The sequence below is a fragment of the Microcebus murinus genome, chromosome 6 (genome assembly GCF_040939455.1).
Source record: "Microcebus murinus isolate Inina chromosome 6, M.murinus_Inina_mat1.0, whole genome shotgun sequence".
NCBI lineage: Eukaryota > Metazoa > Chordata > Mammalia > Primates > Cheirogaleidae > Microcebus > Microcebus murinus.
The window spans coordinates 70,124,244-70,145,288 of NC_134109.1; the positions used below are offsets into that span (position 1 = coordinate 70,124,244).

The following is a 21,045-nucleotide window of genomic DNA, read 5'->3' on the forward strand; positions in this document are numbered from 1 at the left end:
CTTAGAGGTTTCTGAAGAAGTTCAAAATGTTCAAGAAGTTCAAAAATGTAAATTGTACATCGACCTTGTAATGGAAGTACGAACATATAGGAAAGCCCTTGTGGGAGTCAGCTTCAGAAGGCAAATACTGGGAAATAGAAATAAGCTGTGGCACTTACAGAGAAAGTGAAAATTCCATGCTTAATAAACAACCAGATTTAACATAGCTTGGAACATATAATTTTCCATCAGAATATTGGTAAAACATTTCAGTAAACTTGGGTCTGGATGATTTGTGTTAAGTAAAAATGGTAGCTGCTATTTTGCGTGAGTTCAAACAGGGAGACACAGGGAACAATTAGTATCCTCCCTGATTCTATTGTTCAGCAGAACACCCTGAGATGTCTTGTGTTTTTCAGGTCTTTTATTTTTGAAATCTGTATGAGGCTGTGATTGTACCTGAGAACCTTGCCTTTTTCGTTCTGCATATATGTATGATATGGGACATCCCAGATTAGAGACACAGATGACTTATTGAAAGCCCTGCCTAAGACCCAATTAATATCACTCTCTCAAGTAGCTTCCAAGACTGGATTTAGAGGCCATTATATAGGAATATAGAAATATAGACTTCCCGATCTTTTTCTTACTGCCCTCAAATGTAACCACATAATCCTCTGGTTACTTGGGAGCCAGCTGAATCTTACTTTCTTTTAGGGTTTTGGAGCCTTACATTCTAAAGGGTTCCTTTAGAAAACCTGGGAAAGTATAAGACTAAAGACAAACCACAGCCTGAAGCTGAGGCTGCTGACTTGAGCACAGATGGGAGAATGTTAACAGCTAAGAAATATGAGGTCTTTGGCTCTTTTCCCAGAACTGCCAGGCTAAGACCTTGGCAGAGACTCAACAGGAAACTGAACTCTATTTGCATATCCTTTTATACATGGGAGATTAAAAGCTTCAACCTTGAGTGATCACAGTTTTTGAGAATCATGATGAGGCATTAAAGAGGAGGAGGAGTGTCCCAAGGGAGGTGAGCTGGAGGCGATGCAAGGTAGGTGTGAGGTTAGCAATGACTTTCAATCCCCTTTGATTAATCAAGAGAGTATTTCATTTAGTTCCTTTTTCGATTTTATCCTTATTGGGTCACATAAAGGAATCAGCTAGGCAGGAATTTGCTGTGCTTCCTAAATCTTGGGCATCTGTCAAATTTGATCTCTTTTGTCCCATGGCTGGTTCCTTCTCTTCTTGCTGGGCAGAGACCTATAGCTTGTTAGGGTTGAAGGAAACTTAGACATAATCTAATATAAACTCTTTATTATACAAATGAGAATCTGAGGTACAAAGAAGTTAACTGACTTGTCTAAAGTCATACACAAAGTTAAGAGTAGGAGTTCTGACTTCCAAATAAATTTTTACCCCTATGGGCTGCTAGCTCTTTATAGCAGGTGGAAGTTTCCTTAGATCTCAGACAGCTTCTTTTCAGTGCGTGATTTGGCACAGACACCCTTCACTATTTTTGCCCATCAGAGCATGCATTTCTGGCAAGACAGTGGCTCTGATTCCCTGGCTTTGACCCCCAGTTCCTTTGGACCAGGTCCCTGTAATTTTTTAATGGCAGAAGCCAGAGGACTGGAATGAGAATATTTATCCTTGGGATTCATTTAGGGAAACTTGGTTTCCTTGGCCAAGTACTGCAGTGAAAACTAACTCCACATAGACAGCATGGGCACCATGAGGATGGACAATGTCACCCCTCACAGGTCAGTGATTAACTTTATAGGTTCCTTTTTAAGGAAAACAAAAGATCTCTATGTCTATGATGGATGTCTATAATTAAATATATCCTAAGATTAGGAAGGCCTTTTGGGAGAGCATTTCTAAAGCTGGAGAAAGCTGAGTTTTCTGAAAGTTGAGACCACCTCCTCCAGCTTTTGTCTCAGACCAGCTGAACCAAGTCTGTTGGAAAAATGTTTGGCATGAAAAATTCATTCTGCCTGTTACCACTGGTGAGGCTGACACTGGGCTACATCCCCTTCATCTGGTCCTGATGGAAAGCAGTGACGACACAGTAGCTCATTAGTGAGCGAGACCCACCCAGTGACCGTCTCGCCTTTGTGACTTTCACTATCGTTAGTGCAGGGAAAGAATTTAAGAGAGGTTGTGTGGGAAGAATACTCTTGAGGAGGTATTTTTGTGAAAAATGTGCTTGCAGCACATTTAGATTTTCTTGGTTTGGAAAAAAGCTAGTGGTCATTGGCCATGTTCCCTCCCATTCCTTCAGTCTCTTCTGGTGAAAACTGCTCTGCTGCAGACCATCAAGTGTCCAGGGGAATGGAGTATAAGCATTGCTGAGCACTCCTGGGTGATAGTCATCCTGGTGTGCCTGGTGCTTACTAGCAATTGTTTAATTTAATCCTTATAGTAAGGATTAATTTAATCCTTATAGTAACTCTATGGAATTATTATTCTTATTGTATGGATGAGGGAATAGAGGTCTAGAGAAGTTGAGCAAACTTTTTCAAGGTCCTAGAACTAGTAAGTGAGGAGTTGCGATTCTCACTCATTTTTCTCTGATTCCAGAGGCTATTCTTTTTCTTTTTTTTTGAGACAGAGTCTTACTTTGTTGCCCAGGCTAGAGTGAGTGCCATGGTGTCAGCCTAGCTCACAGCAACCTCAAACTCCTGGGCTCAAGCGATCCTCCTGCTTCAGCCTCCCGAGTACCTGGGACTACAGGCATGCGCCACTATGCCTGGCTAATTTTTTTGTATATGTATTTTTAGTTGGTCAATTAATTTCTTTCTATTTTTAATAGAGACAGGGTCTCGCTCAGGCTGGTTTTGATCTCCTGATCTCGAGCAATCCCCCTGCCTCGGCCTCTCAGAGTGCTAGGATTACAGGCGTGAGCCCCACACTCAGCCCAGAGGCTATTCTTTTTTCACTGCTGAAACAACTCACAGCAGGGGGCAGTGGTTCACACCTGTACTCCCAGCACTTTGGAAGGCTGAGGTAGGAGGATCACTTGAGGCTAGGAGTTCTAGACCATGCCTGAAGAACATAGTGTGACCCTATCTCTCCAAAATATTTTAAAATTAGACAGGTGTCGTGGCATGCACCTATAGTTCCAGGTTCTTGGGAGGCTGAGGTAGGAGGACTGATTGAGCCTAAGAATTCGAGGTTGTAATGAGCTATGATTGTGCCAGCCTGGGTGACAGAGTGACACCTTGTCTCAAAATAAAAGAAAGAAAAGAACTCACATATAAAAACATATATTCAATTTACAGTCCAAATTTTTAAACTTGTTCATTTTAAGATAGATGAGAGGACCTTGCCAAAGTTAGGGACAATTTGCAGATTCTTGTTTTTATGTTCGACACACATTAATATTTTTGTGAATGATTAAGCCTGTTTATTTTTTTATATCACTTTACCTTTCTGTACTGTATTGCCATCTGTTTAAGAGAGGAAAGTATATCTATTTAAATTGTGCCGTGAGCTTTTTTACTAAGGCAATGAGAACATTTTCACGGATCTGCAATGCGGGAAGGATTACTGGAGGTAGTTGTCGAGAACTGAGAGAAAACACCACTCCCATCCCATCTTTCTTTCACCTTGGCATGATCACATGGTTTGCCCTTCCTCTCTTTTCTTAGCCCTTAAATTCTAGGACATTGGAGGAAAGAGACATAAATGTAGTCAATCACTTTTACCTATCTGCATTGTATCGTGTGATGGTGGGCAAGTCACTTAATTTTTCTGTTCCACAGTTTCTTCATCTTCAGCTGAAGAGGCTGAGCCAGCTGGTGACTGAATTTCTCGCTGCTCTAACAGCGTGCGTGTATGTGGGGGAGGATACCCTTGTTACAGGAAGCACAGAGATGGTGTTGATACTGGAACCGGGCTAGCTGTGGACTCAAACACTTCAGTTGATTCTTACTGTGGAGGGGGATTATTATTGTGCCACCTCTCTGATTTCAGCTGAGAGTGCCAGTTACACTGGCCCCTTTGTGGTTCTTTGTGACCTTATTTATTAATTAGGTACCTGAAACCCTCTGAACCTCCTTAGAAGACTGAAGCAGTTAATCCTTTATCCGTCAATCACTCATGCTTATAACACAGGCGCTATGCAAGCACAGTGATGTCCTTACATATGAGGAGGCCTTTGCCATGGCAGAGCATATGACAACACACGCTCAGGCTGTGACTCTTCGGTATTGTCCCTGTGGGTGCCGACTTTCCTTCTTATCGCCTCTGAGTAAGACTTCTCACTCCTGTCAGGCGGCCATCAAAGCTGGAAACCGACTCTGGGGCCCCCCCTAGGCCTGCGGTTCCAGCACACCCAGAAGCCCTGGAGGGTGAACCCCTAAAGCTTTGCTCAGTGTTGTAAAGGCTCTCCAGCTCCCTCCAGACTCACTCTAAATTCCTCAGGTTTCTCTGTGGCTGGCTTTCCGGAGAAGAGAAAAAACCCAGAACCTCCCTGAGGGAAACGCATGATTTATTTCAGTTTCACAATCTACTGGGACAGTGTTGGGGAGACACATTGATCTACAAGTAAAGATGAGGCTGCAGATTCTCTTTCAGGGCTGCGGCAGTAGCCATCTGGGGGCCAGCGAGAGAAATACATCACTCCCTTGGTATTCCTTGCTATCCTGTTATGGTTGGGAAGAAACACTCATCAGTCCACAGCATGCGGTCACATGAGTAGTGACAGAACCAAGGCAAAGTGCTCTAAATTCCATGTCCCATTTTCCATTTGTCCATAATCAGTTCTGCCCATCTTCCTTTTCACGTTGTAAGCTTTGACCATTTCAGGACCGCTTCCTTGCCACACCTTCCCCTCCACTCCCCAGCACACTTTGTGCTGATTAATGGAATTCCCTCACTGGGTCTTTGGAAATGAAAGTGTGAACTACTGGTGAAAGAGCTCTTAGCAAGTCCAGAAAGAAAAACTGCTTCCTGTTCTCCCTAACCTACAGCAAAGCCAGTACTACTATGTGTCTCAAAACTGTACATGCAAATGTTATTCCCGACAGAGGAGTGCAGCAAACATCCAGACTCCAGACCCTGGGCTCCCTGCCTAAACGCAGACCTTTGCTGAAATGTTACCTTCTCATTGTAGCCTTTCTTGACAACCTGATTTAAAATTATAATCTCCCCCAGCCTGCTGGCAACATACTCTCTCTTTCCCTCCCTGTTTTACTCTTCTCCATGGCAATTATCGCTATCTAACATATATTTTACTTACTTACTTTATTTGGTGTTTATTTTCACTAAAATATAAGCTCCTGAGGCTTCTGAGAGCTGCATTTTCAATGCGCCTAGAAAAGTACCTGGGCCATAGTAGCTACTTAATAAATTGTTATTGAATGAATAAATAAAGATTATTTTATTCTGTGATAGCAACTCTAATATCTGCAAGTCTATGCTTTGGATTGGTTTTCTTTCTTAATAATTTGTTGCCCATGTAATATATTTATACTGACGTTTCTTTTTTCTGAAAGTAATAAATACTCGTGAGGTTTTCTCCCTGAGCTGGAAGAGGATAATTCCAACTTCCCTATTTGTTCATATGCATGGAGGTAAAAAGAAAACATGTTCCTGGATGTTAGATTTTTTATTTAAACACAGAGTTTGAAAACCTGGGTTTATTTAAATTGATACAAGCAATTGCATTCTGGCTAGACTGCCTTTTGTCCTGACACCAGGTCTTTCTCCTGTTGAGTGTGGCATGCTGGGTGGCGTGCTGCTACCCTGGCTGACTGCTGCCCGGGGAGCCCTGGAGCATCGGGGGCAAGCCTTCAGGGAATGCCTTCAGTATTTGGTGCTCTGTACCGTATGCTATTAACATTCACAAATATCTGTGTTTATGCATGTGTAAATTGCTAGAGAACCCCAAAAGATCCCAGTGGATTCTGTATTCTTGAGGAGCAACAAAATCATTTGGTGGTGGTAGAATGAAACAGAGCCAGGAATTGCTCTTTTGTTTGGGAAAATGTGTTATTGTGGTGTTTGGTTGTGAAATGGCATGCTCTAGAAGGTCTGTTTGGAGAGAAGGTTTACAGAATTCCTTTGCGAAATGAAGTAGAAGTGCTTAGCTTTCTCCTTGACAGCCCAAGACACACGGCCTGGGGTCTTGGGACTCATCAGAGGGAAAAAGTGGAGGAAGCAGAAAGCCTGCCATCCTCTTCATTTTACCCCTGCCGTGGGGGGATGCCCAAGGAACTTAGGAGCACTGACGTCTGCTCTCCAGAGTAAGTTACTTGGCATTCTGGAGTACTTTTTTTTTTTTTTATCAACCCTTCTGAGAATCTTGTTAGAGTCAACAGCATTTCGTTAGTGAACAGATGAGGCTTGGAGAAAGCACCTTGGGGGCAGAGTCAGCACCGGGCTTGTGCACCAGTGTCCCCAGCACCCAGCACAGAGCAGGTGCCACTTGTATGTCATTCACTCACCCATTTAATACATTTATTGCGTACCTATTATGGGCCAGACTTGTTCTAAGTGCTGGAGTTAAGGCAATGAACAAAACAGACAAAAATCCCTGCCATCAAGGATCTTATATGCCAGTGAAGAGCCAGTCTGTAAATGAATAAACAAGTAAAATATATAGCACATCAAATAGTGACAAATGCTGTGGAGAAAAACTAAAGCAGATACAAGAGATGATATTTGCTGGAAGAATGAATAAAGTGCTCTGATAAAAAAAAATGAAAGTTGCGCAATTCTATCATTTCAATGAGTATTTTGGGAAAATGTGTTGAAGAGTAGGAAAGAAGCCTTGATTCTGAGTTTGTTCATCTTGTCAGTTTGGAAAATGTATCAGCCAGCGTGTATTGGCTGCAACACTGTAGGGGGCTAAGACCTGCCTAAAGCAGAGAAGGCTTGTTTAGAAATTAATTTCTATTCTTCGCACAATGGCTCCTGCGCCTTAATCCAGCAGTGTTTTCTGGTGCCCATTTGCTCATTTTTGAATGCAGAGAACTGTGGATGTCACATCTTGAGCCTTTTTGCTGCCTTGGTAGAAGTGATAAGTCAGTGACAATGACAGAGACAAATTTGCACGCTTTGCCTCACAGAATACATATGTATGGGCGGTAAAGTTAGCAATTCTCTGGACCTGACAGAAACCCATGGAATTTCTCCAGCTCTCATGATACCAGCCCCAGACCCCCTGTAGCTGCCCTTCCAGCCAGGCCCCTGAGAAGGGGAGGAAAAGGTAGTGAATCCATGAACAGCCCCAGAGACTCTAAGGAAGGCCAACAAGATACTACCTTTGACAAGCATTCAGTAGGAAGAGATATGTGGGCTCATTTCTCATGTTGTAGCCTGAGAGAAGAGCTGCTGACTAGGGGGTGGTGCTCAGAAATGTATGTGGCCATGGGCTGGGTAGCAGCTGTCTTCCTTCAACCAGTGAAGCAAGGCATCTCAGGAGAACAGCCTGGAAGTGAAATTGCAATTGATGTTTTAAAGCACGGAATTGAGAGGAGAGAGTGGAAGGAGTTGGATACCTCCACTTCCATTCCCTCTTCTGGAAACTGGCTAATGAGTCAGAAGCAACCTGTGTATCAGCAAAGATGACTGGACTTCACACATCTGTTTCCAGCCATGCTTTACTTGAGACGTTGCTATAAGTAAGGGATTTATTTAGTATATCCCATAGCTCCTAGCCCAGTGCCAGGACAATTAGCCTTCAAGTCAGACCCAGATCCTGGCTCTGCTTCTGTAAGCAAGCTATCCAGTCCCTCTGAGGCTCAGTATCCTGATAATAATGACCTCACTGGGTTGTCATAAGGATAAGTGAGTTCATACCTGCAAAGTGGCATCTTGTTGGTGATCAATAATTTAGTTCACTTTGTCCTCAATTATTCCACAATATAGCTTGCTCTTTCTTATAATAGGTAAGATTTATTGAATAGCTACTATGTGCAATGCAATTCATTTACCTCTTAGCATTAGATTTTTACAACACAGTGAAGTTGGAACTCATTATTCCCATTTCATTGATGGAGAGATATAGATGATTTCAGAAGACTGTGTGAAGCTTATGTCAGGATCATGAAATCTCAGAGTTAGAAAACATTTGAGAGGTCATTTGGCACCACTGCTCCATTGTCCCAGTTTTTGCAGAGTGTCATGGAACATCAGTTTGAACAGGTCTGGGGGTGAGGGCATAGCCCCTGCTGTCCTTGTTTCTGACACGTCCTAGAGATGGCCTCTGCTATGGACCCCTATGTCCCCAAATTACATGCTGTGTGCTCTAGCACGGAGCCCAGAGTCTGAAACCTGTTGCTCTCCATTACTAGCTGTAGTGTTTTGGGCAAGTATTTGAGCTCTTCTGTGCCTTAGGGTCCTCATTTGTAAAATGGGGATAATAATAAAGAATGAATCTTCTGGTGGTTGTGACGATTAAATCATATGACACATGTAAAGTGCTTAGAATGGTGCCTAGAACACACTAAGAACTCAATAGATGTTAGTTATTATTGCAGCTAACATACAGTTTTATGGATTTGTCCAGATATTTCTTTTTTACCTCCTTCTCCTCAGAGACATTCTTCCCAGTCTCTCTCAGAGCACTCATTGGGTGTCTTACTAGGTAGCAATCCATCTTGCAGACTTTATAAAACCATGTTTTCAGAACTTTGACATCTATATAGGCAGCTTTCCAGATGCTATTCTTTTTTCAAAGTCGTGATTTCAGAATGGGAGAATTGTACCTTTTCAGTGTTGGAGGTACACTCCACCTTCCTGCCTATCATTCGCTCAAAGAAGAATAACTGGACTTGAGCAGCAGGCAGCTGGCTTGATGGGTTGTAATGGGCTCTCTGTGGTGACCCGGACACATCCTAGGGAGGCCTGGTCCTAATGCCTCCCCAGAACTGGGGCTCAGGGTGCCCTGTCTGGATGGGGACTTGGGAACCTGATTTTGTCTAAGGGCAGAACCAACCATCCAGAGCCTTGCAGACAGTTCCATCCAAGAAGCTGTCCAAAGGGGTGGGGCAGAAAGGTAGAAGCCAGGTTACAGGCCCATGTTGGAATTAGGTAGCAGGACGGAGTAGTAAGTTTAGGATGAAGAGTAGATGAGGGCGATTCTCTGAAGGGTTGGAATGTAGCTATCTAGGGAGGTGAATGGTAAGAGCTCATGGGGGCAGTCATGACTAAAACTCATGGAACAGCTACACACTGTAACATTTATACCTATATACAACGTGTATATGTATGAGGGACCAGGCAGAGCCACGAGAGGAGGGAGGACTGGGGGGGGTGGGGCTTGATGAGGCAATGAAAGCCCTGACTGGAACCGAGTGTGTTGGGGGGCAGACAGACCCTTGTCAGCCTCTTTGTGCTTCTGAGGAAGGCAGGATATTTGATTAGAGGGGTTAGTGGGAGAAAGTTTTCCCTAGATATTACCTGAAGTAGTCCAATGAGGCTTTGAAAAATTTTATTGTAGATTTTAACAAATATTTTACAGCTTCATTGAGGCACACGTGAGGTGAAATAAACTGCACATATTTACAGTGCATAATTTGATGACTTTTGATATACCTGAACGTCTGTGACGCCATCGCCACAATCAAGTTACTGGACATACCCATCGCCACAAGTCACGATGAGGCTATTTAATAGGGCGAATGGTAGATTTTTCTAGAGGAGGCCAGAAGGAAGGCTGATTTCTGCCACAGTTTCAGCCTTGGAATAGAGAGCCCTGTCAATCATCTAAATTTGGAAAAGCACATTTTTCAAGATAAAAGTGCAGTATTAAATTAAGCTGTCCAAAAAAGGATAAAAAAGTGCCAGGAGAAGCAATTTTTCAATGTTTTGTTTTTAGCACATATGGAAAAAGTGAAGAGACAGAGAAGAAAGGCAGGACAAAATACCAAATTCAGTCAGTGGTCATCAAAGCCATACAGAATGTGAGGGGTGGGGCCTCGCATCCATCCTTTGGCTCCCCTCTCCCTTCTTCTACCCCACACTGGGCCACACCCCATGGGGGGTGGCCTGTCTGAGCGCCATGCGAGTGCATGGGCAAGCCAAGAGTGACTGAACCTGCAGGAAAGGCAGGAACACCAACTTTTTTTGACCTCCATTTCTTAAATTATTTATTCAAGAGAAAGTCATGATGTTTCTGGAGCTGCTGTTCTGCATGGATCTCAATGTTTTTTGAGCTGCTCAGAAGTAGACCTGCAGCAGGGTGGGAGTCACAGGCACAGTAGTAAAATCCTTCATCACTCTCTGATGCCTTAAGAATCCTCAGGAAAGCCTGCTTTTTGTCAAAATCATTACCACCCTGGAAACCGCCCTGGAAACCAGGGCCATAGATGTTCGATTCTCGGTATATGAAAGTCAGTGTGTTGTCCTGGGTCTTCCTGTACCAGTTTATGTAGTAGTGATCGATTGGTGCTCCTTCCATGGAGCACCTGAGGGTGGTAGACCCCCCTGCGGGCACAGTCACTGCTTGGTTTTCAGGCACCAACACAATGGCTGGCATTACTCCTGGGAGAAAAGACACAAGAGAAGGGGCTCAGTGAGGACTGGGGGCTGTGATCACTGAGTAAGGGGCAATGTCTCTGAGTACCAGGTTTTGGCAGCCTCGATGCCTCTTTGCTGCTGAGTCTTGTGTGGCTGAGGTTCCAAGATTTGTCTTACCTGCACAGAAGAGGGAGAGATGGACGAGGGAGCAGATCTGCATGGCTCACTCAGGGAGAGCTCTGCCTGCCAACTCGCCTTCTGGCTGGTCCCTCCTCTGAGTCGACACTTCCTCTGTGACGCACTTGTGCCTGGGGAAACCAGTTCCTGTCGGCAGCTGTTCCGTTCTCCAGAGGAGTTGTGCTGATCAGAGGAGGTTCATGGGGCCTGCTGCCTAGGATGACAATGTCACCTTCAAGACAGAGCATGAGGTCCAGGTAAGTCAGGCCAGTGGAGAGGAGGCTAGCAAGATTGATTACAAGGTTTCTGCTTCCTGCCCTAGAAGTTAAACTTGATATTATTGTTCCATTTTCAAAGCAGATATATGTGTTGGATACTCTGTGGTGATGTTAACAGTTAATACAAAGAAGAAGAATTATTGACGTTTACAGCTGTAATCAAAAGAACCATCAAACGAGGAGATCAATAGTATGTGCACAGAGACTGAGGATGCTATAACGATTGTTGTGTTCACTGCAAACTCCCTCTAGGCAAAGTTGGGTAAGGGTGATTCGCCCATGCGTAAAAGAGCAATCCAATGAAACACTGTCTTAAAAATTTGAGCCAGAGTTTCCTGATCTTTATTGAGCTCATCTATCTTCTTTTCTGAAGGGCTATTAGATCACCTATGTTGAAGCAAAATATTGTAAAAAAAAAACCTTAGAAACCACCGAAACCACCACTACGTCCCAGCGTATGACGGCCTAAATGTATACGCACTTCAAAAGAGAGGATTGTTTGAATTTTGGGACCCACAGTTTTGGATTTAAAGGACAATAACTGAAATTTTGAAATCAAACTGGTAAATTAATAGAACTAGAGAGTGCTGCAGAAGCTGGGAAGAGGGTCACCTGGAAGCAAAAAGGCAAGGGCAAAGGTGGCATCCCATATCTGAGGATGAGTCCGTAACCTGAATTCCCATGTTGGTGGGGGAAAGACTTGCCTAAGCTTTCTTGATTTCCCCAGTGTGATTGGGACCATACTCCCCACCCCCCCAAATTAAGATAGGAGCTGCTCAAGTTTGCTTGGCGCCATGGTGGATGCTCTCCCTACCCACCTCTGCCTCGCCTTGCTTTGCCCAGCTGCCCATCCCCCCCACCACTCCAGGAGGACTGTAAGGAAGTGCCCAAGCCGGTCACATTCCTTGATATTATAAATTGCACCGTCAGTACCCACCTGCAGAATGTAATGGTGACCTCGCTCTATAGTTCTTTGAAAGTTGCCAAGGGCAACCTCTTTGGATTTATGTACTTGATCTTTTTAAATCAGGTTGCCTGGCTTTTGGCACATCCTATAAATCTAGTCATTCTTACTATGTGCCAGACCCTGAGGATTCACTGATCAAAGACTGACACAGTCTCTTCTCTCATGGAGCTTGTGTTCTAGCATGACAGCCAGTCATCACTTAGTAATTTGTACAATTAGCTCCTCCATTGCAGCTGTAATAAGTATTCTGCAGAAGCAGAAGGATTGCGAGAGCATGTTAGAGGGGCCAGCTTCTGGTCAGAGGGGGAGGGAAGGCTTCCCTGAAGAGGAGGTGACTTTGCAGTTGGGACTGAGTCTGTTTGCCCCTCCATGTCCACTCTACTTCTTACTCTAGGAGGCTGGCCTAAGTAGGTAGCGTCTACCCAGCTCCCTTGCTCTCTGGCATCCCATTTGGTTTAACCAATGGGAGGCACCATTGGGAAACTGGAGAGAAGGAGGAGAGTGAGTTGGGGCTTTATTAGCCCAGACTCCTGCCTGCCAGGCTGTGGGTTGGCCATGGCTGCCTTCCTCCACCAGAAGCCACAGCTTGTCCCCAACAGCTGCAGGTTTCAGTAAAGGCTCCTCCCCTCCATGCTGCAGGCCTGGGGTGGTAGTTGCCAGGGTGGTTCTCTGTTGCCAACCCTTGGGTGCTTTACCATCCTTTTTTTGGTTTCTTATAACCCTTATGTATCAGTTTCCTACAGCTGCCTTAACAAAATATCATGAACTGATGGTTTAAAAACATAAATTTGTTGTCTCACAAGTTCTGGAGGTTGGACTTCTGAAATCACAGTGTCAGCAGGGCCATGCTCTCTCTGAAACCCACAGAGGAATCCTTTCTTGCCTCTTCCTAGCTTCTGCCGGTTTGATGGCAATCTTTGATGTTCTTTGGCTTGGCCTGCAGCAGTGTAACTCTAATCTCTGCCTTCATTGGCACATGGTGTTCTCCCTGTGTGTCTTTGTCTTCATGTGGCTGTCTTATAAGGACACAAATCATGTTGGATTAGGTGCCCATCCTACTCTAGTGTGACCTCATCTTAATTAATTACACCTGCAATGACCCTATTTCCAAATAAGTTCATATTCTAAGGCACTGGGGGTTAGGACTTCAACATATCTTTGGGGACACAAGTCAATCCATAACACCTGAGCACAACTTTGTGGATGTCTGTTTTATTAGACTCTCTAATCACCCTGAGAGTGACCTCTGTCTCCTGCTAGGACCTTGTATGAAACACCAGTAGGGGGTATGTGTAGAAATAGAATGTTCTACATAAGAAATGAGGATATGCGTGTGTGTGTGTGTGTGTGTGTGTGTGTGTGTGTTAATGGCCTTAGACAACCTTCCTCTAGGCCTAAAAGAGAGAGAGCTAGTATGGACAATAAATCAAAGCCAGAGGTAGAGGACAATAAAGGAGGGGACAGGTAACGATTTGGTGGGAGCTTGGGACAAAGTGTGGTGAGATGTGCTCCACCTGGTGAGGGACCGTCACTTGGCCTGGGCCTATGGCAGGAGTAAGAGTGAAGATGAACAAAACATAGCTGGCATCAGGGTGCCCAGGTACAAGGTAGAAACGTCAGCCAGGACCCTGCTCTCGGACTCCACCCTTTTCGGGCTCAGTCATTCTTCCTGTGTCAAGACTAGCAATTAGGTCACACATTCCTTGGCCCTGGGGGGATGTCTGTCCCTTCATGTGACTTCTACAGAGAACTAATTTTTTCTTAGTAACATTGAGAAAGATAACTCGTAGGGTTTCTTTGAAAAATAAATGAAATCATACTTGCAAACACTTGGCTCATGGCTTAACTATTTGTTAATTTTCTTCTTGCCACAAAAATAGTGATACTTGAGTTAGTAGGAGAGGTAAGAATGATTTGCGGAGCTTTATCTCTTCACCCCCATAATCTCCATCAGCCTCTTATTCTTTATGTCTTTTCCAATCTAGTGTGTTATGAAAATACAGCTTCAAGGGAAGTTCCCATGGCATCTTCCAACCAAATTTCTATCTTCAGCCCTTCATCTGTAAAAATTCAGAAGCTGCCATTATATATGGTGTTTTATGATTTATAGATGCTGCCTCAGATTTGTTATTTGGTCTGTTTTTATCTCCTGTGTAGTCCTCCAAAAGCACCTGTTGAACTCATGCTGGTCCTCAGAAATGCTCATTGAAGTGACATGATTTCTTCTGCCCACAGGATGTCTGACCTGAAGCGAGTTGCTGTTCACTATGTACGAGAGTGAAAGAAGAGCAGTAAGGAGCCCATTCCCAAGATCACAGCCACAGGAAGGACCCCAGGTCTTTGGGTTGTGGTGCTAAAACCGGGCCTTCTCATGACAGGAACTTCTACTGCCTCAGCCGTACCAGACAGAGGAGGCTTAAGAAGGGAACTGCCGGCCCTAATCCACAAACTGCCACAAAAGCGGGAGTGCTTCCTGCTTTGCTATTGGCATCAGATGGCTGGAGATGGCTGTGAGGCTGATGCAGTTACTATTTCATTTCCAGGGTCAGGGAGCTGGTTGGGAGCACCAGACACATTAACCAGCAGATTAAACAGTGATGGAGGAAGATGTGTTTATGGGCCTCATTGGGAACGGAAGGAAGAATGAATGATTTGAAGGTGGAGGAAAATTTAGCAAGACTTCTAATCCATGTTTCAGCCCTCACTTATGATAACCTCAGAAGAAAGTTGCTTTTCTTGTTCTTTAAATGAGTTCCTTGAACTCACACTCCATTTCTTTGAATTTGCACAGACTGTTGAGGAACAGGTAGCTGGGTAGCCCTACCTCTGCTCAAACAAGCCTCAGAGAGGGTATTACATAGAAGACTGGGGGAAGAGGTCCTGGAACTTGGGGGTCCCATTTCCCCTCTGCCCACTCAGTTCTTAAGTGGCAGCTGTGCTGCAGTGGAGAACACTGAGATTAGACTTGGAAGATCTGGGTTTGCATCTAACTCCACCTCTTACTTGCAAGTCACTTACCTCCCTAGGTCTCTGTTTCCTGGTCAGTAAAATAGAGATAACACTGTTCCATGTGGTGGTTGGTAGTCATGAAATTAGGCACATGAGCATACCTTGTAGCCTGAGTTGACCTGTGCTGGTGGCCAGATGACCCGTATGGAAGGTAGGAGGGGTGGGCTTCAGTGTGTGTCCCACCGAGAGGCGGAACAGTGGCACTGTGGATAGGGCAGCACTTATTACTCCCCTCCTCTCTCACTGTGGCTCTGAGAATCTCCAGGGAGAATTATCTCGTTGAATTATCAGCTCTACCAAGGAAGGGATGTGGGAGATCAGGGCCATAGAAGTCTTGTCAGTATACCAAGGTCAGGGAGCCGGCTTGGTTCTTTTTATATTAGTACATAATGTAATTATTCACCTCCTCCCCTGCCATTTGGCACTGAAAAATTTTGCTACTTCTAAAAGGAACAAATGTCTCAGCCTTTGTTGCTCTAATAAGGTGTCTGGCTTGATTCCAACAACAAAAAAATCAAGGCAAAAGGAAGATAGAGAAATTGAGGAGCTGTATCATAATATCAGGGGACAGGGGTACCAGTGTGGGATCCACCTTCCTTTTCAGGCCCACGGACTCTCCCAGGGGCTTTCATTAGGGGAGTCATTTATTCATTCATTCACCCGTTTGGCAAGCATCCATTGGCTTCAGTGGTGTTTTCAGAGCTGGGCTGGGATCTGTGGGGAAGACGATGTTCTGGGCTCTCAGGAGGCCTCCCAGACCTGGGAAGCTGCAGGGCCAGTGGTTCTGAGACCCAGGGCTGCTCTCACCTGAGCAGCAGGCGGACAGGGGGCAGGCAGGCACATCCCTGCATGGCTTCCTGGGAGGACTGAAGCACTCTGCTCTGGGACCGCCTACTGGCTCTTTCTTGCACATCTCAACCCACTGGCCTGTGTACTCTTGGGCTTGCCTGCAGACAATGAGAGAATGAACCTACATCAACTGACATCCTGTTGCCCGAGAACAGCTCTACTGGTTATACAGGCATTCTGGGTCCTTTTCTTTCTGCTGCAAATGGCAGCATCTCCTCCTACTGTGAGACCAAGAGTTTGGCACAGGGAGATGTTGATATTTAGCTTCAGATTGCTGTTAATGCTTCTTTCCCTCATATTTGTGAATGCTTCTTTAATTTTTTGTCTAATATATTTATTTTGGATCTTGTTTTTTAAACGCCAAGGCAGCTGCTTCCTAGGAAGAGAGAGATTCTTTACCAAAATGCCAATCTTCCATAAGACAACAGCCTATAACTGTAGCATCAGATTTTATAGAAAATATTACTGCATTAGATGTAATTTTTAGCGGCAGTTAAGTGCCTACTATAGTACTCTGCCCATATCAAGTGCCCTGTAAATGTTATGCTGGACTAAAGAAAACACAAAACAAAACAAACATAATGGGAAGATGAGGTAAGTGGAGCGGGCAATGAAAATTAAATGAGAAAGAGCAAAGTTAAAGCGTGAAAAAAGGCTTAATGGAGTATTATAGAATTATCTGCCGAAAGGACAAAGTAGAACAAAGTAAAAATAAAAAGGAAATATAACAGCTTAGATAAGAGGCACGTGAGGCAGAGAAAAGCTGGAGAGGTAATTAGGACAATTACTTCCGCGCAGTGGTTCTCCATTTTGGCCCCACACTGGGACCTCCTGGGGAGTTCCAAGAAACACTGAAGCCTGGGTGCCACCCCCACAGAGTCCGGTTTAATTAGTCTGAGGTGGGATCTGGGCAACAGAGTTTTAAAAATCTCCCTAGAGAATTCTGATGTGCAGGCAGAGTTGAAAACCACTGTGTAATGAAAAGAATTGTAGGGCAGTAAAGACTTGTTACAGTGTCCCCAGGAGACAAGGCAAAGGTGTCTCTTGTGGCCACGAGGGCTGCTGTGGGGTCAGGGTCTGTGGGGCTTCTGCTCCTGTCCTCCCTCCATGGCCAGTGTGGACCCCGCAGCTCTCCTATCCTGGTGATTGCTCACTGCTGGCTTCTCACAGACCAGGGGCATGAGGGTCTGCTCAGGTTAGCGCCAACCACCCCGTTTCCCTGAGCTCCTTCAGTGTGCTGGGCACTTAGGGCTGCCTGCTAAATACGGCTAGGTGCTATCATGCTGGCCTTCTGAGCCCTTCTGTGCTGAATTACATGGGGTAAGCCTGCGTTCTTGGTTCTGCCTCCTAATCCTGCCCTGACTCTTCAGATCTAAATTCCGTCCTACCCAGCTCCCTTCTGAGAGGTGGAATTCAGCCAGGAGAGTCCACCTGCTGTGATTCCTAACGCTGGACAACACATCACTCTGTGTGTGTGTGAGAGAGAGGGAACCCAGCCTGAGCACACCCGACCCACAGAGGAATGTGTTCTTGCTGTATTTCAGCTTTGTTTTCTCCCTCCCTCCCTCCCTCCCTCCCTCCCTCCCTCCCTCCCTCCCTCCCTCCCTTCCTTCCTTCCTTCCTTCCTTCCTTCCTTCCTTCCTTCCTTCCTTCCTTCCTTCCTTCCTTCCTTCCTTCCTTCCTTCCTTCTTCTCTTCCCCCCCTCCCTCTCTCTTTCCTTCCTTCTTTCTTTGTTTTTGTCTTATAATTCCCAGGCTCACAGCAGACCACAGTAATAATCTAAGGAGACTGATCATTAAGAGTGAAAGTGTGTCACATTCCCTGAAGTGACCACCTGTTTTCAGAGGAAGGTAGATCACCTACTGTTCTCCTGGAACCGCAGAGTTCCCAGTGAAGAGTTGCTGCCACAGAAAGAGCTGTGGGTAGAATTCAAAGTTGTTGCTGTCTCTGAAAATCCTCCTTGATTTTCTCTGCTTGCTGGAAGACTGTGGGGGCCTGTGGTCCCCTGGTAGAGCATGGAGAAGCTATAACAGAGGTTTACGTGCTGATAATAGACTAACCTTATGTCTTTGTTGGTTGAAGCCCATTTATAAAAAATAAAAAATGGTAATTTTGTACTTCCATTTGACAATATTCCAAGAAAGAGGTAACAACTGGAAAAACCTGCATCGGGAGCAGATGGGCAATTAGTTTCAAAGGGGCCTGAGTAGAAGCCCCTCCCACTTTGTAGTATTCTCTGCATACAAGAAAAAGCACTCCCCATTCTCCTCGGAAATGGAGAAAAGAACTTTGCTCAAGGTTCTTGGTTGGGAGTAGGCTGGGGGATAGCTCAGGGTTAGGAAGAATATAAATACTTTCTCCTCCTTTGGTGGTGGGACTTATGAAAAAGTAGAATGTGGGTGCTTTAGTGCTGATAGGGAGCTCAAATTTTGCAGCTGGACTGCACCTCTGTGGAAGGAAGATTTTATTATACAGATCTTACACCCCTTCCAGCCTGCCACGTGTCCCTGGTGCATGGGGTGGTGACATAGTTGGGCTCTCCCAGGACCCCAGGGAAACTCCCTGCTCATCTCCCACAGGGAAGCAAGCAAAGATCAGAGGGAGAGAAGAGAGCTGCAGGGGCTTCTCTGGGAATGAGACTCTCCCTGTTCTGCCTCAGTGTGGGAGAGCGAGTGAGCAGACCCTGTCTTCTGGGCTGGGCTGTGATGCCAGAGGAGAGACAGGACAGATGGAGGGGATGCACCCCCTTCTCCTTGGGTCGGAGGGTGGTGGGTCTGGCTCTCTGCACCAGCGGCTCCCACTTGCATCATTCACAGTTGCCCTCCCAGTCCTTAGGCTCTGAGCTAATGCACCTGCTACTTTTTGCCTAGTTTATTACAGACTGGGAGGAAAAAGGAACGAGGCTGAAAAAATGCCAAAACGTGGAGTCGGAGCAAACTGAGGAAACAATGGGATGGAAACATAGATTTCACTGCAGGGTACTTTGGGAAGGCAGCTGTGTAGATAAAAAGCAAAACAAAACAGTGGCCCCGAGGGTAGCTTTGGGGGCTAGAAGAAGAGGGATCCTAAACCATGAAATAGGAAAGTTAGTATAGTCTCTGAGCAGGATCCTGGCCCTGTGGCGGCTTGGCCACTGTGACCCAGCGTCCTGGCCACGCCTCAGGAGCCCACTCTCCATCTGCTGCTGCCCGTGGCCGTGACCTGTGCCTTGCAGACAGCCTCGCTGGTTACGTGGGATTTACAGTGGGTATTCAGGGCTGAGTGGGGACAGGCATAGGGGCAAGGACGGGGGTAAATACAGTTTATTTATAACATGCACTGTGGCTAGAGACGCCACAGTTAAGAGTGGTTGTTTTATAAGCACCGCCGCTGTGGTAAGGCCTAGTTTAGAATGCAAGGGCTGTTATATACATCATGTATATGACAAGTTAAAGGGCTCTTAACATTGAGTGGCGTAATGAATGCTTAGTATGAGTGAACGAAGAGATTATTGAAGAGAAATACAAGCCATCCCGCTGGCAGGGCTTTGACCGCAAAGTAGTCTTGGGAGTTCGCTCACGTGCGTAACCGAGCGGCGACTGCTGGAACTGGGGCGGGCACCGAAGGAGGGCAAAGGAAACACTGCGAACGGCAAGACTGCCCTTGCGTGGTGAACAGCCGCAGCATCCATCACGCTGAAATAACACTGGGAGCGAAAGCACAGCACGTGACAAAGCACTCGGCATCAATCTAACCCATCCGCAGTGTCCAGGCTGTGGCGAGAAACCAAGGATGTAGGATAACAAAAGATTCACAGAGAACGGCACGTGCCAAGGAGATGGAGGCAAAGAGCCCAGGGAAAGAGGATTTTCTGGAAGACCCGACTGACAGAGATCGCTCTCCGTCAGAATACCTTATTTTTAAAAGTGCCAGCTAATACTCTGGTTTCTCTTCAAAACGAATAAATCTTTTGCCTTTTTTAAAAGTGCCAGCTCATGTCCCACATTGGTGACCCAGAGGCTGAGCTGAGAGTCACAGCTGCAGGGTGCTGGGATAACTGTCGCCTTTATTCCCAAATGTGCTGTGTCTGGGTCAATTCACCATGTGGCTGAGGACTCAGCTGGACAGCACACCAAACAAACGCAGAGCAGAAATCCCTAATGCCGCCGTCTGCCCAGGGGAATCCTCGTTAGTAAATAGTATAGCACAAACTCTGTATCCAGGGAAGTGCAATAGGGAACAGGCAGCAGTGGAGAAGGAAAATATAGTTTAAAATGGCATGGCCATTGAAAAATGTTTACTTCTGCAGCAAAGATGCAATCCAGACAATTTTCCTCTTATTTTTGACAGGCTGAGCTCTAGGCTTCAAGTATGTGGAGGCTAAGGACAAACTTTTTCTGGGGCAACCAAGATGAGAAAAAGCAGCTTCTATAAACACACACGAGGGAGCCGGGCAGAGGGAGCCACGTCTACATTGTAATCAGGGCTTCCCGATGTGGCCACGTGGGGCCCGGACTCACTCAGACGGATCGTCAAGTACCGAAAGGCTCTCGGCTTTTTCTAGCAATACTCAGGTTCTATGAGTCTTCTTTGCTTCTAAGGGCGTTAGGAAACCTGGCTGATTTTGGCTGATGGAAGAGGTCTTGGGAGAGGCTTGCAAAGGAACAGGGTTAAAATTCAGATGAAGGACCGGAAGTGCAGTTGCCACATGCTATTATTAGAACTTCTGGTGAAACATCTTTTGCAACCCCGGGAGTCTTCCTCTTCTGACCTCCTCTTTGGCCCTGAGTCCAAAGTGAGCAGTCAGCATTACGCGGTTGAACTGTTACTCTGGTTGGAGTTGAACTGTTACTCTGGTTGGGCGGGAGAGTTTTAGGCAAGCCCTGGGTCATTGTCTTTCCATTTTAAAGGAGGGAGTAGCTCCAAACGAGGGCGATTGTGAAGAGTAAGTCATCCATGGCTGTGCCACGGCAGCATCGCCAGATGGGGAGCGGGAACATGGGCCATTTATAAAACCTTTGCGGCAGCTTCTGTGACCACAAGGGATGATACTGGCTCGATTTAGCATTTTTAAACTTAAGTATTCACCTCATGCCAATGTATTAGCTGTGTCCTCTCATTTGAGGTTGTTCACTTGGAAATGCTGAGGGATGAGGCATTATTTCTTTAAATAAAATATTCCCTTTCATTACATCTGTGTCTCAGTGATCCCTAAAGCAGGGATTCGGTTCAAACATTAAATTCAATAATCATATATTAAACAGTTACTATCCAATGCACTGCAGCAACTGAAGATGAAACAGACCAAGGATTCCTGCCCTCGAGGGGTTTATAAAT

At 45.5% G+C, this 21,045-nt stretch overlaps 1 long non-coding RNA gene and 2 gene segments (V, D, J or C); 1 reads left to right on the forward strand and 2 right to left on the reverse strand.

Annotated features, from left to right (window-relative positions):
* The window catches only part of LOC105864688 (T cell receptor delta constant-like), a 45,829-nt gene extending 35,123 nt beyond the window's left edge, over positions 1-10,706 (reverse strand). Inside the window, 2 exon segments of the C gene segment in view lie at positions 10,162-10,473; positions 10,627-10,706. Coding sequence covers positions 10,162-10,473; positions 10,627-10,669 — 355 coding nt within the window.
* LOC105864674 (T cell receptor alpha chain constant-like) overlaps positions 1-21,045 on the reverse strand; it is a 528,183-nt gene that overhangs the window by 117,453 nt on the left and 389,685 nt on the right.
* Positions 10,754-14,477, forward strand: LOC142871491 (uncharacterized). Its single transcript, XR_012919753.1, has 2 exons — positions 10,754-10,883; positions 14,107-14,477. It is a non-coding gene; the product is annotated as an uncharacterized LOC142871491 (long non-coding RNA).